The sequence below is a fragment of the Lagopus leucura genome, unplaced genomic scaffold, assembly GCF_019238085.1.
Source record: "Lagopus leucura isolate 7727_CA_CO unplaced genomic scaffold, USGS_WTPT01 Super-Scaffold_100051, whole genome shotgun sequence".
NCBI classification, from domain to species: Eukaryota; Metazoa; Chordata; class Aves; order Galliformes; family Phasianidae; genus Lagopus; species Lagopus leucura.
This window is the reverse complement of record NW_024962297.1, coordinates 1,338,411-1,359,113: the sequence shown is the minus strand read 5'-3', so window position 1 is coordinate 1,359,113 and position 20,703 is coordinate 1,338,411. Positions and strand designations below refer to the sequence as shown.

At 45.1% G+C, this 20,703-nt stretch overlaps 1 protein-coding gene and 1 non-coding gene across 2 annotated transcripts; both read right to left on the bottom strand.

Moving 5' to 3' along the window:
• Window positions 1–1,472: 1,472 nt before the first annotated feature.
• On the bottom strand, window positions 1,473–19,887 carry PPP1R8 (protein phosphatase 1 regulatory subunit 8). Its single transcript, XM_042885627.1, has 7 exons — window positions 19,789–19,887; window positions 9,274–9,334; window positions 5,669–5,822; window positions 4,882–5,102; window positions 4,066–4,210; window positions 2,925–2,989; window positions 1,473–2,030 (listed from the first exon to the last, which is right to left on the bottom strand). Exons 1-7 carry the CDS (start codon window positions 19,851–19,853, stop codon window positions 1,677–1,679), a joined length of 1,065 nt encoding a protein of 354 aa, XP_042741561.1. The 5' UTR covers window positions 19,854–19,887; the 3' UTR covers window positions 1,473–1,676.
• On the bottom strand, window positions 6,951–7,116 carry LOC122187817. Its single transcript, XR_006181429.1, has one exon.
• Window positions 19,888–20,703: the final 816 nt, after the last annotated feature.

Genomic DNA, 20,703 nt, shown 5'->3' with positions numbered 1-20,703 from the left:
TAGCTCTAATTGCCTCAACACCATGATAGATGCAATCACTGCAGATGCACAAGTCACACTGATTTTGAAGCACCTGTCCAAAACAAGTCTAGTGCCTACAGCACAGAGGCACTACAAAATAGCACTGCTTCAGAAACCATCATATTTTCACAGAAATTCTTAGCCTGGCAGCTACAGTACTGTACACACTAATGAACAGCTGGCACCACTGTCATTTCAGTGCACATTTCCTAGAGGAATCCCCCAAACAAAGGAATGTGACTACATAGCTGAACTGCAATAGATAGTGTTAAAATACAAAAGAAATCCAAGAAGAAAAAAACAAAAGGGCTCTGGCCTTACCTTGTGTAAAGGCATACAATCTGAGTAACTCTGAATCAGATTTTCAAATCTAAAACTGAGGATTTCATAGGCTGGAAACAACAACCCAAATCACACTTCTCATTTTACTCAATGGGGAAAAATGATGAAATAGTTAAAAATAAAATAAAAAAAAAGGAAAAAAGCTCATGTCATGAAACCAACTTGAACTTGGCATGCTTCTTTATTCAGGGTGAGGCAGAATCTCTACTGAGAATTCCTATTCTAGCTTTAGGTGGCACGTAATTCTTATCTTCTGTTACCAGCAGCCAAAACACCGTGCAGACTGCAGTTTTAGTTGTTAAATATGAGTCCTGCACCACTGTTGATGGCTGCTCATGTTCACCTGTGCCTTGTTGCATGCCATGTGCTCTAAGCTCAGAAATGCCATTAGCAAGTAAAAATGAAACTACTGAAGTTAAAAGGGCCACCAAGTTTAAATAAGTATCTTCCTCTGTGCTAACTCTACCTTCAGTTACCACTACCTTGCTGTTGATTCTTTGCACACTGTAGACAGTTTCCAGCCACCAGTCAAATGCTCCCAGGCTTGCCATGCTTGTTTGCTGCCATAAACACCCATACAAACTCAGATCCATCCATGGGTGCCCCTCTATCCAGCCACACAGCAGTCTGTGATACAACACTGCACCACAGCTCAAGAAGCCCAGAGGTTCCCCATTCATCTCAACTCCCAAGTTCTCACGAATTCACGTGATGCTGCAGTGCTTTAGGTGGAAATTAAAACGAGTTGTAGCCAAAGTAGGAAGAAAAAAAAGAAAAAAAAAGAGATGCCCCATGCAGGTAAGGCTTTGAAAAGATAAAAAATAAAAGCTGGCCTGTATTTTGCAGGTTTTAGAACTCAGACCAGTGGGATTTCTGGAAGGCCTGGCCCCAAGAATATCGACTTCTGATACAGCTGACCTGCTATGAGCAAGCCTGGCAGGAACGACGTTACTCATAGTAAGCACAACACCTAAATACACACATTTGCAGGGTCATGCCATAAATGACAACCTAAACTGTGTGATTCTGCCCCTTCAACCTATATGATCAAAATTCATAGTAAAGACCTTTGGGGATAGAGGCTAAGAAAAGGCTGCCATATATTTTGGTTCAGAGGGAGATGGTAGCTATATTGTCGTTGTCTTTTTTTAAACAGTTATAAAAATGTTTGAAGACAGATCTTTAAAGGATTATTTCGCTTCTCCAACCTCCGTATTACATCTGGTTAGGACATTAAAATTGCAAAAGGACAATACTACACATAAACAGTTTCTGGAGTTCGTAACTCCCATTCTCCCTCATCAAACCCTAACTCAGATCAGCAGGGAAGGGGTTGGCTTCTTGCCCGGCCATGCCTCCTTTGCATATTTCTTCTTCTTGGGTTCATTCACAGCTTCAGGATTAAAGACAGCAGGATTTGGAGCTGGGTTCATGTTAACTGTTGAAGGTACAACAGGAGTCAAGTCCACATCTGGGGCAAGATTGGGGTAGGGCATTGGCAGACCACCAATGAGTGCTGTCCCATGGACGCCGTGTGACTGGGAACCTGCCTCATTGTGGGTTGGAGGCAAACCCCCATATAATCCTCCGCTGTAGGGGAAGTTCTGCATACGCCGTGTCGCAGAGTCATCCGTGGTCAGTGAGCCCGGATTGTCCAACCGTTTCTTCTGTAGAGCAAAAGCATTTTAGCAGTTATTCAGAATACATGAAACAAGAAAGCTACTTAAACCAGATGGCTGCACAATTTTCCCCCAAAACACTCCGAGAGCAGCCACAAATAAACAGTCACAGATACGAGTGGATTTCCCACTCTTTGTCCCAGAATATTTCCCTCGGGTTTCTTTGAAAACTACTCAGTAATAAATGGTTAAAAATGCACAATGAATGCAGACCAGTCTTGAGCTTTTCCTGAACACCAGACCAGGCAGGTCACTGGTCAGTAACACAGTTCCTCTTTTCCCTTTTAGTAAGAAAGAAACTGCAATTTTCTACATCACTCGAATGATCCTCATCACCTGAATCTTCTCCTGCAGTAAGTTTGTGGCTTAGGTAGAATGATCCTTTTCCACACTTATTTTATACAAACAACAAATGCTGCTCAGTCACTTGAAGTTTTGCATAACTTCTTAGAGTATTCAAATTAAACACAGTGCTGGCAACACACTTGTTCTGGAAGAGTCTTAGCTCTCTAAGTTCTGGCATGCAGCCTTATCAAATCTTTAGTACTTACAGTGTTTAAACAAACACTTTCTCATTTTAATTATTTGTTTTGCACAGTTCCCACAGTTTCAACCAATGCCCAGTATTACCACACTGAAAAGTGATTTGAGATGCAAAAAAACCTGCCATTGAGCCCATGTGCTGTTAAAGAAAGAAGATGAGCTGGACTTAATGCAAAATGGTCAGATTGCTAAAAGGTATAACTGTGATACACAAACACAACTTCTCCTTAAAAGGAAAATCCCTTTCAGCACAGCACATTCTGTTGTAAGGTGTAAACCACCCGGTGAGTTAATCACTGCAATAATGGATTGATTACAAGGTTGAAAGTCACTGCGTACCTTAACAGGGACCACTGCTGTCTGTACCATGTTCCTGAAACGCCCAACAGAAGGGTCCACGTCCTCTGCAAAGGGAAGAACAGTGCAGCTTTCAGAATCAACAGAGGAAAAAACAGAACATCTGCCAAGTAAGGACATGAAGGAACCTACGCGAAGAGCTGGTAAGTGGATGTACTTTCCAGCACTCCAGCAGCCCTCAGAAAGCACAAGTGTGCTTTAATAAAGAAGAGAGAAGTGGCTGGGTGGGGACACCTAGTGGCTTTGTGTCAAGGAGGCCTCATCAGTTATTCTGGCAAGGAAAACTTCCATGCAGCTACAAAATGGGGCAGTGATCTAGAAGGGATAGATGGACAGCCGTGTTTACACTGCTCAAACTGAAAGGAACTGTGGGCTGAAAGGTGCTGCTGGACAATGCACTGTGCATGCTCACAGGCACAAGAGCTGGTCCTGAAAGGCCTTGAAGGAGTCAATGAAGAAGAATTCAATGCAGCCTTTGAAAAATCAAACACGAAGATGTTCTGAGAGCTACATTATGAATAAGAATGGCCGTTCTGGGTGCCACGCATTATCAAATTAAGGCAAGACTTATGAATAAGCTGTGCTTACTATGAACATTAGCTACTAAATACATCATTAATGTCATTACCGTAAAAGAGCTGAGGAAGAAAAATGACTAAAGAGGGATTAGACACAACTCTAGAAGTGTCATTTTGAATTAGATAGCCAGACAAGTAGCAAAACACTGAGCTGAAGACAGACACTGAATCCATTAGGGAACAGGAAGGGAAAGCATTAAGGCTCTAATTAAAAAACAAACAATAAGTTCAGTTCTCATTTAGATTCTAGAGAAGGCAAAGAATTCAAAACCTTTCTTTCTTTTGGATCCATAAGGTCTTTTCAAATCTGATTAAAATTGAACAATTAAGCTGAATGTGACATCTCCATCCTGCACAAAATCATGCAGAAATTTTACAGAGAGAAGAAAAGCAGAAATCACAGATTTAAGTGAGTCAGAAATAGCAGATCTCAAACATTCCGTGTCAAATTTCTATTCTCTTACCTATATACAGCCATGAGGAACTCCTATGAGAATTTGGAAAGAGAGCCTTTAATGTTATCAACTAGAGAGTAAACTACTTACCTGGATTGATGATTTCATCATCATCACTGAATGTCACTCTGGAATTCTTCCGTTTTCTCTTTGGTCTCTGAATATCCAAGTTCCCTTCCTCTATGGTTAGTGTGGAAATTCTTTTGTTGTGGGCTGTATTAAACTCTGTCAGGTTCTAAAAAAAGATTTAGATAAGAAACATCTTAAGCAAGAAGTCTGTGAAGTCTGCTTTGATCACCGTCTGTGCATGTCAAAAGATTGCCACCCACTGCCTAACTTCAACTCTGGACCCCTAGGAAGAAAAAATGTTTTGATGCAGGAACAGATTATCTAGAAATGCTGCTGAGTGTTTCAGTGGAGATGCTAAAAACTTAACTAGGCTTGGGCAACTTGTTCTAGCTGACTTTGCTCGAACAGAGGGCCAGATGATCTCAAGAGCTCCTTTCCAAACTCAGTGATCCTGTGAATACCATGCAAACTGCTTTGCCACTCTGCACTGGCTAACTGTAAGAAACAGAGCTGCATTCACTGTTATTTGGCAATGGGAAACAGCATGGGAAATCACCGGTGACCTAGCTGGCAAGAGACAACTCTTTGCAAGGCCTGCAATCCCTCTGTGAAAAGACTATTGGAATAGTGGGATTATTGGAGCACTGATTCTGGGAAAAAGCATGAAGATACCCTATCATGGCAGAATGAGATGATCTGTACGTTTCTGCTGGCAGAAGGCAACTCAGACCATCTTCATGAACAAGAAATTAAGAACCTGAACCAAGCAAACAAGTAGAAAATGCCACCTGTTACAGACGGATAGACCATCTAACAACAAGGGACCTTCATACTCACGTCAAGCTCCGTCTCCTCTTCTGGCAGGCCCAGCAAACCCTTGAGCTCTTCATCTTCTCCACCCATTTTCTCATCTCCTTTAACTGCTGAAGGCAGAGTCTGAGGCTTCTCTCGCAGAGTATATGCCCGTGTAGAAGCACCAAATGAAACTGTGGAATCAATGGGTATCTGTTGGGGTTTGTGAGCTTCCAAACGGATATGACCCAAAAACGTGCCATGTGCTGAGAAGAACATCACAATGGAAAACAGTGTTAGTCATCTGCTCGAGCTCACAGTGTTCAAGCCTTGAGAAGTTCAAAACCTGCACGTGGTTTGCAGAGATACAAACCAACGAAGCACTGCTGCAAACACCAGCTGTGTGTGTGTTACCTATCATCTCACAAACTAAGACAGTCTGCAGAAAATCCTGTATGCCACAACGTACCATGTCTGCAACCATTCTCTTGGTGGAAAACACAGTATGTCAGCTTCTAGATCTTAGAAAACCACTCCTAGGATAGAACGTTTCATGACAATTGCAAAGGAAAGGTCAAGTGATTTTCTTCCACTCTCTTAAGAGCCTAAAAACACCACTTTAAACACCAGGGGAAGCAGAGGTAAGCTGCCTGGAACAAGCACTCACTTGTTCTTAACCACTGCCAATCTTTCACTAGGATGCTATTTCAGATTCTGACCATCTGGCCACAGAGTGCAAACAGCAACAAAAAAGAAAGGAAAGCATCTCTCATTCAAAAACGTTGAAGCACTGAAGCAGTATTACTGTGGGATTAAATGTCATGTTACTTACTGCTGTTTAGATCTATGAGGAAGACCCTCTTGAGATGTTTGTGATAGACCAAGGCAGCATGGACCCGAGAGCAAGACTGGTGGTCAATGGTAAAATCGCACAGATCAGGATTTCTCCCAAAGAGATAATATTTCTTCTCATCAATGATGAGTTTCTGAGGTAGAATATCAAACAGAAGAGGACATTAGACTCCTAGAATCTTTTGGAGCTTCCTGGAAAAGTTCAAAAATGTGAATAAAAAGAGTAAATGCAAAACAAAGCATCATAAACTGACCAACATGCCAGTAATGGCTGACATTGTTCAACACAAAAATGTGCATTTTTTCTTTTTAAATTCAGAACAGCTGAATATGGAAGATGCCCAGTTATTCCTGTCTCTAACATCTCACTTGATACATCAAGAATCACTGTTTGATCAGAAATTCACCTTCAAACAGTATCTGCTGACAAACAAGGTGCAAGTGCAAATAAAATGTGAACAACCATATTCTTCCTGTTGGAACATCTGAAGCATGCAGGTCTCTCCTCTGAATTTACTTGTGTCTGGTGGAGAACTGTACACCTTGAAGGCTCACTGTAATTCAAACTAGAGCAATACACTGATACACTGAAAGAGTCTCCTGGACTTTTATATCTTCTGGGTACTTTATTATCACTGTCTCTTTACAAATACTGGTTTTCACAAGACTTCTCCTTTTCCCCTGCAAGCCCTAATCAACAATTACCATTCCTATGTTCTCCCATTATTGCCCATTAACATTACAGCTGTTTCACCCAGCCACTGACCTGCAAACAGTGTTTGTTACAACACAGCTTTTGAGAAAGGTGAGCTGGGTTTTGTGGGGATCCAACCTCACACCAACAGCTTTATGACAAGTAGTACCCAGTATTGTCCCTTAGTTCAGCACTGAGAACTCTCCCCACATTCAATACCTCTGTACCAACGAAATCTGTGGTTTCAGTTTGTGAGAAAGATGAGCACTAACTTCTATTTTTGCATATTCAAACAAGTTACCTAAACAAAACTAGCATACAAATTAATGGATCTTTAAAAGCTTATTTCTTATTCCATATGTAAGCATTTAGCTGTTTTACAATTTCAAGGACCACAAAAACTGGTCCAGTTATTTCTCATTCTTGGCCAAAATCTACTCCAAAACAAACATCCAACAGGTTTTCATTTGCACTCAGGAGCTTTTGCAAAGATTGAAACAAATTCATAAACTGGAAGTCTTGCAACAAATCACTGTTGCCTTCACTTCCCTGTGATGTTTCTAACATTCTCTGTGCCTCTGAGCTATAACCCAGTGTCATCCTTCGCACACTGAGCTTAAACACTGCAGGGCTCGTTTTAATGTTGCACTTTTCAGACCCAGCAATCACAAAGTACACCTCAGACCTCTGGAGGAGACCCGGCATACAGACGGCTCGGTTAGTATCAAGTGCTCCAGGAGCCACTACAGCAAACAGGACCTCAGGCTGTGTAGGTGCCTGTAACCAGCAGTCACCTCGTGCTGCAGCACTCAGCACATGGCGCAGTGTGCGGCAGGCAAAGCGCCCCTGAGATGCTTCAAAGCTGATAATCGGCATCAGATGCTCCAGAGATGAAGTAGGACTCTATGGTCACTCCCTAACCTCTCCACGATCACATCCCCTACTGAACCCCTGAGTACCTGGATAGTAGGCTAGCAATGCCTGGTAAGAGTAAGCAAAAAGAACTGCTGGATGACCATGTGACAGTAGAAAAGGGAATCTGGATGTTTGCACCATCTGCTTTACCCATTCAGACAGAGACCTCAGGCTTACAAAGCCAAACTTGGCCTTCTGCAGATCCAAAAGCTTTGGGTAGAACAGCCTAACCATCCATCCTTGGAACGTGACAGGACCAGGATGATATTCCTGACTGACAGTTTACCAATGCTGAATTTCTTCGTGCATTGTCTAAAGCAATGGTGCATTCTCAGCTTCTGTATTGCATTCTGCTGCCTTTTTCAGTCTGGAACAGATCTCCTTTGATTGCCTCCGTGGGTTCATTTAGCACAGAGTTGCATATAGGCTCTTTCATCCAAAAGCTCTCCATTCTCAAAAATCCAAAAGAAACATGACAAGAAAAACCTTGTCTCGTAGAATAAGTCTCTCAGGTGGGAGGGCTGCAGTAAGGCCACCTGCCAGAGACCAGAAAAAAAACAAAGGCACTGCCAGCTGGCTCTGCTCACCATCTCCTTACACGGCCTGAAAGAAATACTGGAAAGCCTGATGCCAAGTACAATCCTTACCACAGATGCTATTGATAGGATGGCAGTGGGATGGCTGAGCTGACAAGCAGTCCTAATTCAGCTGTGACCTCTGAAACCTCTAAAACAGTTCCTAACAACTGCAACAACACTGAGAAAAGACAGAGATCATGGTTTGAAGACAAAAAATGCACTGGGATTGAAAGCTATTGAGGGCTAGGGAGAGCCAGTGAAGGATGGCTGCACTGAAGGTTAGTCCAAGTAGCTGGTATGAGCCAACTCATCCACTCCTTACATGGGGTAATGAAGTACTGTGAAGATGTGGTTACAAGTGTTGGTACCTAGTTCCTTTCAAATTAAGGCTGAGCAAAGATCTCACACAGGTCAATGCTGGCATTGCCAACTGCCTGTGCTTTTAAACGTGGACTAAGAGCAATCTCTGAAAACAACCAACAAGTTGTTTGTTAAACCAACAAGTCGTGGACTATCCCCCATAAAGGCTCATTTTACTGGCTTCTGGGCTGGGCAAATATAAGCCTGTTTGTAAATCCTCTATTTTCTTTCCTTTGCAAAGCATATTCTGGTATCCTAATCAATTTTTAAACAGTAAATCTCTCCTGCAGGACATCAGAAGAAACACTTTACGTCTGATGCACTTGCAGTAGCATACAGTACAAATCAGCAAAGACTAAGCTCCTCAATCCTTCTTCATCTGACACTGAGCTCCTAGTTTTCCAAATTTCTGCTCAGAGAAGTTGGCTTGACTTTGCTGTCTAGAAACTTCTGTCTGTGTTCCAGTCAACTGGAGGTTAGCAGTCTCCCTGTGGCTAAAATAGGGTCATTGGCTTAGGTCTTCTCTGTCAAAAACATGAAGAGCATTTGGTTTGTGTGTTGGTTTTTGAAGAATTTTTATTCTTACTCTTTTGGATTTGAGGTTTCTTCCCCATGTTGAATTCCTGCTCCTGAAGTTTCTAAGACAAAAGTCTAGGAAACAAAATTGCAACCTTGGAAGCAGTAAGACTCTGCCAAGTGCTGACTTTCCCTAACATTTTATTTTCTCTCTCACACCAGGACAGGTTCAGCATTCAGGAACCAAAGCATCACTGTTTGCAAACTGACCACTGTGGTTCTGCATCCTTTCAAACACAGCATCTAGAAATGGAAGCACTGCACAGAATGAGAGACAGTACAGGCAAAGGAAAACTTTCACTTAATTCAGCAGTTTTGGAGTAAAAGAAAGTGATTTGGAAATAGCAAACCTCAGAGAGAAGGGAAATACTTCTGAGTGGGTGTGGAAAGTGCTGCCAGATTTTCTACCACTGGTGCCTATATATGTGATACATGGAGCACACACAGAATCTGCTCTCATACCTCAATGAGTTTGTCTCCTTTGACTACATCCAAATGTAAGCCAGGTGGAGGTTTTCCTGCCCTGGAAAATAAAGAAAGTTAAGTATAGTATCAAAGTATTTAGTGAAAAGTTCATTAACAGTAGAGCTAATATTCTATTAGATTTACAGACCAATGCAAGCAAATTTATTTGGAGAAAAAAAAAAAGATTAAACAGCCAAAAATTGTCCTTTTGCTCCATGCAGATTCCTTTGCCTACACATAAACCACACGTGTTTACAATGAGTTAAGCTAACAGAACACAGGCATTTCAAGATTCACTACTCCAACCAAAAGACAGCAACTTCACAAATCAAACAGAGCAGCTCCCAACATGAACCCACAAGGAGAGAAGGGCACAGACTGGACCTGTCAGTATAAGGGCCTCCTTACGAACAGCCTGAGCTGCTGAGAGGAACAGGATCTTCTACCATCTTCACCAGAACTGGTGATGGTCAAAAACATCAGAAGGGTTCCACGCATATCTGAGTAATATAAAAATGCTGCCCAGTGACCAGTGTTCTTCCACTTAGTCAAACTTCCCTACCGAACAGGTAGCATGGAAGAAATGACAGCATTAGATGGGAAGGGGATCATGATCCTACAGCAGCACAGACCTCCTCCACCAAATTCTCCCTACAGCTCAGATCCCCCTGCCCTATGGCTGCACTTCTGCTTACCCTATGAAGCAGATTCACTGGGCAGCTTCATTCTCTTGAGAAAAGGGAGCACAGAGGCACCTGGGATTCAGCAAGGCACAGCAGAACAACACCAGCACGTAGCTGAACACAAGCATTAATGCTGGTGATCAGCATTCACAACCACAGCAGCCCCACGGCATCAGTATGCTGCTGTTCACAACAAAGGATCCTTGACTGCTCAGAGCAAACCGACTTTTTCTGCTCAGCCCTTTAAAGATGTGTATTTGTGACTCTCTCTTGCTGACAGCACCACTGCTGCTTGTCTCTGTGGCTTTCTGGGCAACAGCAGCGACCCAGTTCTCAGCTGCACTGCTGCCCTTCCCAAGAACAACCCCAGAGATCACATTTCCATTTATTGCTTTTCTTACTGCACAATGCAAGCCAAGAGAACAGTGACAATGGGCAGTGACATTCTCAGCACGGTCGGGGAAGGAAGAAAGGTCACTTGTAACTCAAGTTGTTTGAAGGGGTTAAATATAGATGCTCGTGCTGCTGGGATGTTTTGAAGGTTCATTCTGTGCCCTTGGATCAGTTGGTTACTATACACATGCTTTCTGAGGTAACTTCAGATAGAGTAAGTCCTCTATTATTCCTACTCGTTTGTTTCTCAAGTGCTGTGCAAGTACTTTCCATTCCTGCTCCAAATCCATTACAGCAGCCTGCTCAGCTCTCTCCCTGACCCCTCCTGAATAGGCCAGTCCCTTTTCACAAGTTTCCCTACCAAATCCTTCTCTGACGTTGTGTGTAGCATCGTCCTGTCAAGTGAAATGGATGCTTCTGATAGGCTTACTCTCTTGGATCAAAACAACAACAAAAAACAAGCAAAAAACCACAGCATGTAAAACAGACACAGCAAGGCGGCCCCAGGAGGCTGAAATGGTCCCCTGACCAAAGGAGCCCTGACGGTCCCCTAAGAACAGGATTATGTTAGGGCAGAAGAAAGACCAGCAGGTAGAAATGCTCCCACTGAAGCTGCACACTGTGTCTGGTGAGTTTTACAAGGATTCACCCCACCAGTCACCGAAACACAGCCGGGGAGCCACCTCCCCCCAGCACTCCTTCGGAGCCCAGCCCAGCTGCAGCTACAACCGCTCTCCCTCCCTGTGCCGCTCTGTGATCTCAGCTCTCACGTTTCATTCTAAGATGGGTTTCATTCACAGCCTCCCATCATTTCTCACACCCACTTCCCAGTGTTTCCTCTTGCTGTCCCTGAGCACTGGCAAACTCGTTTTTCTCCGTTCCGCTGAAGATCCATCAAATTCTACAGCACAATTTCCTTTGGCAATTTCTGCAAAGCATACCTTAATTCAACGGAACAAAAGCTGCCTCCCCTCCTTTTAAAAATAAATATCTGTAATTTGCTTCCAGCAAATTAACTCTACGTGGAAGTCCCCTCCTATTCAACATGGCATCTGCTCTCCCCCCTCTCCTTCAGTGATTGCTTCCTGGTTACTCAAGGGTCAGCAAGCCTTAAAAGCATTTCAGCAACATCTTCAACCCCTTGTTGGGCCAAGAGAATTGCTGCTAGGATGGTGCTGTGCCCTCAGCCCACCACAATCCCCACTACCCAAACCTCTTCTGCTCTCTACAGGTCAGCATTCTGCACCAGACCTTAGCTCACTGAAACAAAGCCTGCCTAGCCCTCTCACTGCATCTCTGAAGGCTCACCTGCAAGAAGAGCAGCCTTCCACAGAGCTAACATGGCTGACTGATGAGAATATGGCAGTTATTGGTGAATTACTCTGCCAGATCAGAGGGAAGAGGACATCCTATGACAGCATTTGTCTTCACTGAAAAGGAATATAAGGATCTCAAGTGCCAGTACAAGAGAATCTGTGACAACTGCTTATAGAAGAAACCGCAAAACCTAGATGATATTTACCCAAGTATTCGATGAGAAACCAAACACTTCTAAACCTAAGAGTATGGCAATTAAATTACTCAAAAAAGTCAGATAAATTAAGGTATCCACTGATTATGCTAATTTTCAAACGTGAGTGTGACGTGGAAACACACAATAAAGTCTGAAACTGGTAAAACTGTACTGATAGAAACTGTGTTGGCAGAAACTTGTGCTGAAGAAATACATATTGTGTGTGTACATACATTGTACCACGGTGCACTGTTTAGTGGGAAAAACTGATTTGTATTGGTAGTGACAGGTGGATGGTTGGACTGGAAGAACTTGGAGGTCTTTTCTAACCGTGGTGATTCTATGATTCTATCAGACTGCATTACAAAGAAGATCTAACAGACACAGAACTGAGTAACAGCCAGCCCAGAACAGAGCCATCTCATTTGTCCTTCAATATTCAGCAGTATTTTGTTTGGAAATACATGACGATACGCAGTGTGTGTTGGTCCCTCCAATGCCATGGAAACACGTTTTTTCTTTTACAGAAGAACAAACGTTGCTCTGAAGTACACACAACCTGCTCCATTCTGCAATAATAATTAATTCTGTGATAATGCCAGAAGAACCTGAAGGAGCACTGCATTCAAAGAACACAGCCAAGCACTGAAGTGGTTTCTGCTCTGTGGGTATCCTGAGGAGCTGTTAATGCAGGATGTAGAGAGCGCTGATGTCTACCAGCCACACCAGTCGACTGCCTGCAAAAAGGAGTGTGCATACCCATGGATCGTGACAAACAAGCACAGAAACGAGACCAAAAATGTCATCAGCAGACACAGAAACAAATGTGTGTGCAACCCATGACCTGTACAAGGGATGGACGGTTACAAAATTGACTGTTTTCACACTCAAAACGTTCCCAGTAGGATGCACATTTACACACTATAGGAGAAAAGAAACCAACACCAATATTCAGATTCCTTTGGACCATTTCTCACGTAAAACCAGAGTGCTATGAAGAGTGCAGCACTGCTTCTGAGTGATAAGCATTACCAACTCTATTTCTCTTTCTCACTCCTGTGGAACAGCATTGGGCAGACCGAAGTGACACAGGGTAAAGAACGTTTAGCAAAATGAAAACAACATCTAGCAACAGCATTACTCTCCCAGTTTACAACAGCTGCCTGCCCAAGGACTCCCTGAGCCACAGCTGCTGTTCATACAGGTTGAACCCAGGTAAACTTACATTCACAGAATCTGACAGTTTCACAGATCACCCACGTTCAGCTGAAGCATCACCTCCACCTCTTGGCCACAAATCTGCTTGCTTCAAACTTCATTTTACAGATTCTGCTTCTTGTCTGAAGGACAGCACACACTCATCTCCTACAGCTTCTGAGGACACCCAACACATCCCTTAGTTGTTCCTCTTCCAAACCATGGAGAAGCTCAGGCATCTGTAGCACAGCTTTCACTGTCCTGAAGATAATGCTTAAGATAACACCCAGGAGAAAGAACTCACCTGGTTTTTTGAAGAGGTGAGCATTAACCCACCGTCTATTATGCTTATTGCAGACAACCAAGATGCAAATAGTGCAGTACATGAGCAAAACAACAAGCAAACACAAAGTGGTTCTCTTGATACATGTGATAGATGAGGACCACCTCAACCATGCAAATGCAACAAGGAGCTCTGAATTCCTTGCTGCTACTTAGGAAAGATCTGGAGACATCAAGATGCCATTCAGAAACAACCAGAAGAACATTCAACAACATCTGACAAAGGAAGAAATTACAAAAATAAAATGTTTTCACATTTTGGAAGCTCTATGGCTTCTGGTTACTCTGTAAAAAAGGGTACAAGGATGACAGCCAGTACAGGTGGCGTTGCACATGGGAAAATAAATAAGTGGAGTATCTCTCTTCAGCTTAGGGAAACAAAAACATGCAAGCATCCATTCCCTAAGTCCTCTTAATGAATGCTACAAAACGAGCATATTCATTATTTCTTGAAGCATGGTAAACAATAATCCTTGGCTTTGAAGAGCACCAACAAGAGCACCTCTTCTAGCGTCTGCATCATCTGTGGAAAGCACTGTCACTCAACATTAACTTACACCTTAATTCCACTGCAAAGGAGCATCAGGTCCAACGTTAGATGCTAAGCACGGCCATCCAAACACATTTTCACAAAGCCCCTCAACTTCTGGCAGCCAAAGGCAAGGTGCCGTCAAGAGGCAGGAAGAGGCAGTAACATAAGTTACCACTCACCGTCATGGAATGACAGGAAACCACCTCAGCTGATGTCTTCAATCACTGCCACCATCCTTCTGTTCTTTTTTTTACAGAAAGGAATCAGTAAAGATGCCTGGCGAACACAAGGGTTGTTTGTGATCTGTGCACCAGCAATGGAAATGCCACACATGCCTTTCTCAACATGCAGCACTCACACTGCTGAAGCTGAGATCAGGTCAGCAGTGGAACATACAGTTGTGGTGAATAAACACAGTGGTGAGGCCAAACTCTTTAGAGTAATTATTTTAGCTCACACTGAGTGGTTTCTTCCCTTGGATGAAGAGAAGAGAAGAGGGCTGCAGAAAGAGCTGCCCAGTAATTCTGATCCAACCTTGTTCTGCCTGGAGGAAATACAATGGTGAGGGCACTGAACTTCAAACAGAGGTGGATGGGAGGCATTTATGATTTCCTCTGCTCTTGGAAGCATTAAAATAATTCACAGAATTACAGAATACCCCGAGTTGGAAGGGACCCATGAGGAGCATTGAGTCCAACTCAACTAGAGCAAGGAGACTTTAGCACAGGCTTCAAATTAACACGTTTTTAATTGCCATTCCCAGCAGGTCCCTTTGAGCTCTATTTTATGGCAGACTCCTGAGGAGAACTATGGCTGCTTTCACTGAACAAAGCATTCCACTAGGATTAAAGCAATTGCAGAACTTCACCTTAGTGCTGCTTGTTGTCCTGCTACAATGCACAGTTCCACACAGAATCAGACTGCACTGCTTCACTCAGGTTCCCTTGGTTACTTACTTGGGAATAAGGTCTGCACAGAATACGGTGAAATTCAGAAACTGCATACAGAACCTCTGACAGAAGGGACTTAAATACCCCATCAGAGAGAACTGGAGGTTCCGTGGCATCCTAAATTCAGTTCAAACTGCACTCATCCTTTGATTTCTCATCAGTGAGTTTCTGCCTTGGAGTTCCTCGCTCAGGAAGTTAGAACTTAACTACCCTCCATCTCACATCTCTGTATTTATCTTATTTTTACTGTTCTTGTCTTCAGTTACACCAAAAGGATGGACAATACTCTGACCTCTCTGGGTTGACCACACATGTGATTGTAAGAACTGCGGTCGCTTTCGTCAAGGTCGTTAATGAAAAAAACATGAACCCAGTCAGCCACAAACTATTAAATTGCTATTGCCTCCTCAAAGCCAACTGCTTACACACTCCCAAATCTCACCTGATCCCCTCTACAGCATTTTAAATGGCCATTTCCTATGTACCCTGAAAGCAACTCTCCAAGAAAGGTGGTTCATCCGACAGAGAGCCTCTGCTCCCTCATTCAAATAATAATTCCTTCAAAATACAGCCCAGCAGCTGGACATGGCAAAGCCCAGGCCTTCCCATAGCAACTCCAATCAAAAGCTGCTTAATAATGATTAGCAGTGATGTATTTCAGAGGGACACCATCAAACTAAAGCAACATCCACACTGGGTTTTTTGAAACACTTAAACAACAGAAGGCAAAGATCCATTCTTCTCTATTAGAAACTAAAAAAATGTGTTTCTTCAGTTTCTTTACCTCGTGCTACAAGGGCAGAATCACTGTTCTCTGTGCTACGCTGAGATGAAACTAGATGATCATTAGTCCTTTTCAACCCCGGTCATTCTATGATTCTGTGAGGAATCTGTATACATTATTTCTACCCTTGATGGCAAACCTTTTATTGCAGAGCCATACAGCAATGGGAAAGGAAAGGCACAGACACAAGAAGATGAAGAAGAGCCCAGGCTGAGCTTAATCCTGTATGGGGCAAAAAACTGGGAACGTTTCAAAAAAAGAGCACAAAGCCACCAATGCTTTGGGATGCTAGCTAGAAAGTACCAAATAATGGAACTGAACTCAACAATACCTTTTCAACAGCTCACATTCAGGGCTGACATAACAGCAGGGTCACAACATCCAGCTGCATCCAGTTGAAATGGAGAGCCTCACTGAAGCAAGCCCTATCCAGCTCAGAGAGAAACCTTGAGCTTTAGCTGTTCAGGACACAGACAGGCCAAATTCAGTTCTACTGTGTGCGTTTAAAATCAGGCCAATTATTTAGGTTTTTAATCGTGGGCTCGGAAGACTAATTTAGGCACTTCCTAAAATCTTGGTGTAGGTGACTGCTATGCACATCTTCATGCTGAACTTCAAGGACAAGGCACAATTTCCAGAGCTCAGCTTCTCCAGAGATCTGTGTAAATCTGTTCTTAGCCCCCAGAAACTGAAGAGAAACCACAGCTGCCATTCAGGAATACTACTTTACATGTATGTATACTGCAGAACAAGCCTGACATCCCAGCTACTGCTGTGTCCTGACAGAGGGCACAGCATGATTCCTGGTCCCAAAAGCAAGTTGAACCAGGACAGAAGGAAAGACAGGCGATATCCTTGAAACATGTGATGCTCACCTCAAAACCAGGCCAGAACATCTGCACCTGACTATACTAAAGCCACCTCAGAAAGTATGCCAGAGTCCCCATAAAGCCAGGATATGTAATTCTTTCTTAAGGACACTTTCTAGTCTTGTGGCTTGACTACATGTAATCCATGAACGTCTTGATTACAACTTTAATCTGATTTTAATTATGTAGCCCACGCCCTTGGGCTGCATGGGCCCATGAAAGAATTACAGCACACACATAAACGTGAAGCAAGGTAAGGGAATGCTATCGAGACAGATGACAAATAATAAGTGCTGTCCTGAGTTGGTTCAACTGTTGGAAATAAACAAGAATAAGCGTCCTATGGACTATGAAGAACTGAGCCACAGCAGCATGAGAACTAAACCAAAGCCCAGACTTCAACCATTGAAACCCATGAACTTCAGTCTCTGGAAACTGAATACTACAACATTATCCATATTAGGGAAGAACACATACAATGACAGGGGCAGAACTCAAAACCACCACATGTTTAAAGACAAGAAAAAAACAACTACTTAGGACAATGATGTTTAAGATATATTTCCTATATGACAGGTTGCTTGCAGCCCTTACAGCAGCTCCATGAGGAGGCAGAAAAGAAAACATAAGTAAAGACTATGACTTTGGTTCCAACACAAGTTAACGAGATTGGAAGGCACTCCCTGCAGAAGCAGCTGCTACTCACCATGAAGACTCCCTGAAATGTGATGGCTTCTGAGCACCCAGAGCTCTCCCTGCTAAGATCTACCTGGCTACCAAAGTTTGGGATATGTCCACACTGAGATTCTCTGGAATTCAGAGCTTCAGACTGGTCCAATTCTGCCACTGCAAGCCACTTCCACTCTACAGAACCCTGATAATGAAAAACTCATCACTTATTGAATATCGTAACTGCGTGCTCTTTGGTTTGCCCTGAAGCAGTAAGTACTTTCAAACTGTGAGCTAGAATCTGTAATTCAGTAGATTCTAAGGGAGATCATGTAAATCTTTAACAAGAAATACATTCTACTCTTTCCAGACTAGAAGAATAAACCAGAAGTAAATAAATCCAGCACGACAGGAGAGATCCTCCCTCCTGCTGGATGAGGCAGTGGAACACCACCAACCCTAAGTGCCCCAGTTTCCATTCTCAGTTGCCTATATTCTTTGCAGAACACAAATACTGTGACTGGTAGCCATCTATATTGGCTCCCTGCTTCAACTTACTTTTCTTCAGTTAATGAAACTACTTACCTGCTTCAAAAGTGTTAGCCAAGAACTTTATGTTAGCCCACACAAAAAGGAGTTATTCATTGAAATTAACTGCCACATCTTTGCACAGCAATTTGTGTAAGAATAGACAGAGTCAGGTGTGCCTTTACTATCCTGCATAAAGCTTGTATGAAATATTATGATTTGCACACGTACAATAGAGGTGTACAGAAAAATAAGGAGCTCCCTTCAAAAGCACGAGTGTCCAAACACAAACTCTGGTTTACTTGTGAAGTACTTCAGGAAATTATAGTAAAAGAACATTCAGATTGAAGAAAAAAGGAGAAGGAAAAAAAAAAATAAACAGATTGGAATTGTTAGGAAGAAACAGGGCCCCAGTCTCCCAAGATGACCTCTTACTGCTAGGTGTGAAAACTCCAGCTTGGATCACATCCCAGCGCAATGGACTGTGCTTCAAACCTGGGTCAGGTCAGCAGCAGCACGGTGCAGAAAGCTGCTTGGCTGTGAGCCCCTGCCCTGCCTGCAGCAGAGCCAGAAAGCAATAGAGCTGAAGAGGCCCTTCACAGGTACAGTCCTTCTCTCCACACGGTATTTCTTTAGGAACTGTTCTGCAACAGCACTCAAGCAACTGAATCTAAGCATTAAGCCATACTTCTCCCAGCTGTTTCATCTACAGGTTCCAGTGGTAGAAACCATTCAAATTTATCACCAAATGTAACGTAAGTTGTTGAGCTTGTTGAGTTGTGAGTTGTTTGATACTGTCGTATCCAAATGCTAAGAAAAGCAAACTAGCTTTCAAATTTCAAGCTGGATATCCAGAAGGTACTGAGCGTGAAGCTCAGAGGGCTGGAGCACCTCTCCTGCAGTGACAGGCTGATGGAGCTGGGGGTGCTCAGCGTGGAGAAGAAAATGCTCCAGGGACACCTCATAAAGGCCTTTGTGAAGGGAGATTATAAACAGGAGAGAAACCAACTTTTTGCACAGGTAGATAGCGATAGGAAAAGGGGGAATAGCTTTAAGCTAAAGGAAGGTGGATTTAAATTAGATGTCAGGGGAAGTTTTCCCTCAGAGGGCGGTGAGGCGCTGGCACTGCTGCCCAGAGCTGTGGGTGCCCCATCCCGGGAGGTGCTCAGGGCCACAGATGAGGTCCATGGCAGCACAACCTGGTGCCTGATGTAGCATCAGCAACCCTGCCAGGGCAGAAGGCTCGGATCTGGATCATTTTGCGGGGTTGCTTCCAACCCAACCATGCTGTGATTCCATTTGCTGGTTTGATCTAACTCACACTGCTGTGTTACAGATCACCATCTTGTCTCATAGAGATGCTCGATACCGCCTAGACCCAGCTCAAACGTTATTTTATTCGAGATTTAGACGGCTTTACGATTTAAACGAAAACTGAGAAGCACGTTGTCCTTGCAGCGGCTCATCGAGCGCTGCTACCCAGCACGCACAGCCAGGATCCGCAGCCGGATGACGGTGCAATCGGGGCCCGCAGCCACGCACACGCGTGCGGGGAACTCGCACCAAAAGCTGCCATCGCCTTTCAGCCCCGCCGTGCCCATCCACCCCCGAGCAGCGCAGCGGGGCCCGGCCGAGCAGCGGTGAGGCCCATCCCGGCCGTGCCGCGGGCAGAGCGCTGTGTAACCGCGACCGGCTCGGCCAAAGCCGCGACGCAGCCCCTGCAGCCCATCGCTCTGCCCGGCTTCCCGCGCTGCCTCCATCCCGGCCCGGCCGCCCCGTCGCCGCTCAGAAGAGACGCAGCTCTACTTCAGCTCGGCCCCACGCAGCGCCGCCCCGCCCCGAGCCGCCCCCAGCGCCGAGCCGGGCCTCCTCCGCTCCAGACCCCCGAACCCGACGCTGCCCCGCGGCCCGGCGGCTCCGTCTCCTCGCCCGTGAGGCTCCGCAGCCCCGCGGTTCGCCCCGCCCCGCCGCCGCTCCCCCGAACCCAGTCGCGCGGCCGCTCTCCTCGGCGGTTCGCAACGCCGCAGAACCGCGCGGCCGCGGCCCGCTCACCAGCTGGGGCATTCGAAGAGCGAGAGGCCGCCACCGCCTCCGGCCGAGTTCGCGTTCGCCGCCATCTTGTATCTGCCCCATTCAGGCGGGCCGGGGGCAGCCGGGAGGGGCGGCGGGAGGAGCGGCGGAGGCGTCCCGGCGTGCACCGCGCCGGGCTGGGGCGGAGCCGAGCAGCGCCATCGGCGCCAGGGCGCGACGGGCGGGCTGTGCAGTGCCGCTTCGGAAAGCGCGAGCGGTGCTCGACGTTCCTGTAGAGCGCCTGGAGCCTCCGGAGCGAAAAGGACGCGGTGCTTTGGAGCGCCACGGAGGCGGTCAGAGGGTGGAGCACCTCCGTGTGATGACAGTCGAGGTCTCTGCTGCCCGGAGAACGATCGAGGGGACCTGAAAGCCCTTCCAGGACCTGAAGGAAACTGGGCAGGGACTTTTCATGAGGGCGACAGGACGTGATTTTAAACTGGAAGAAGGTAGATTGAGACTAGATGTTAAGATTAAAGGGGGCTGGAGCACCTCCCCTACGAAGACAGGCTGCGGGAGCTGGGCTTGTTCAGCCTGGAGAAAAAAAGGCTGCGGGGTGACCTCAGTGCCTTTCAGTACCTAAAGGGAGCCTACAGACAGGAGGGGAATCAACTCTTGGAAAGGGGAGATAACAGCAGGACAAGGGGAAATGGTTTGAAGTTGAGGGCGGGAAGATTGAGGTTGGATGTCAGGGGGAAGTTCTTTGCTACAAGAGCAATGAGGTGCTGGAACAGCTGCCCAGAGAGGCTGTGATGCCCCATCCATCCCTGGAGGTGTTCAAGGCCAGGTTGGATGGGGCCCTGGGCAGCCTGGGCTGCTGTGAAATGTGGAGGTTGGTGGCCCTGTGTGTGGCAGGGAGTTGGAGCATCGTGATCCTTGAGGTCCCTTCCAACCCTGGCC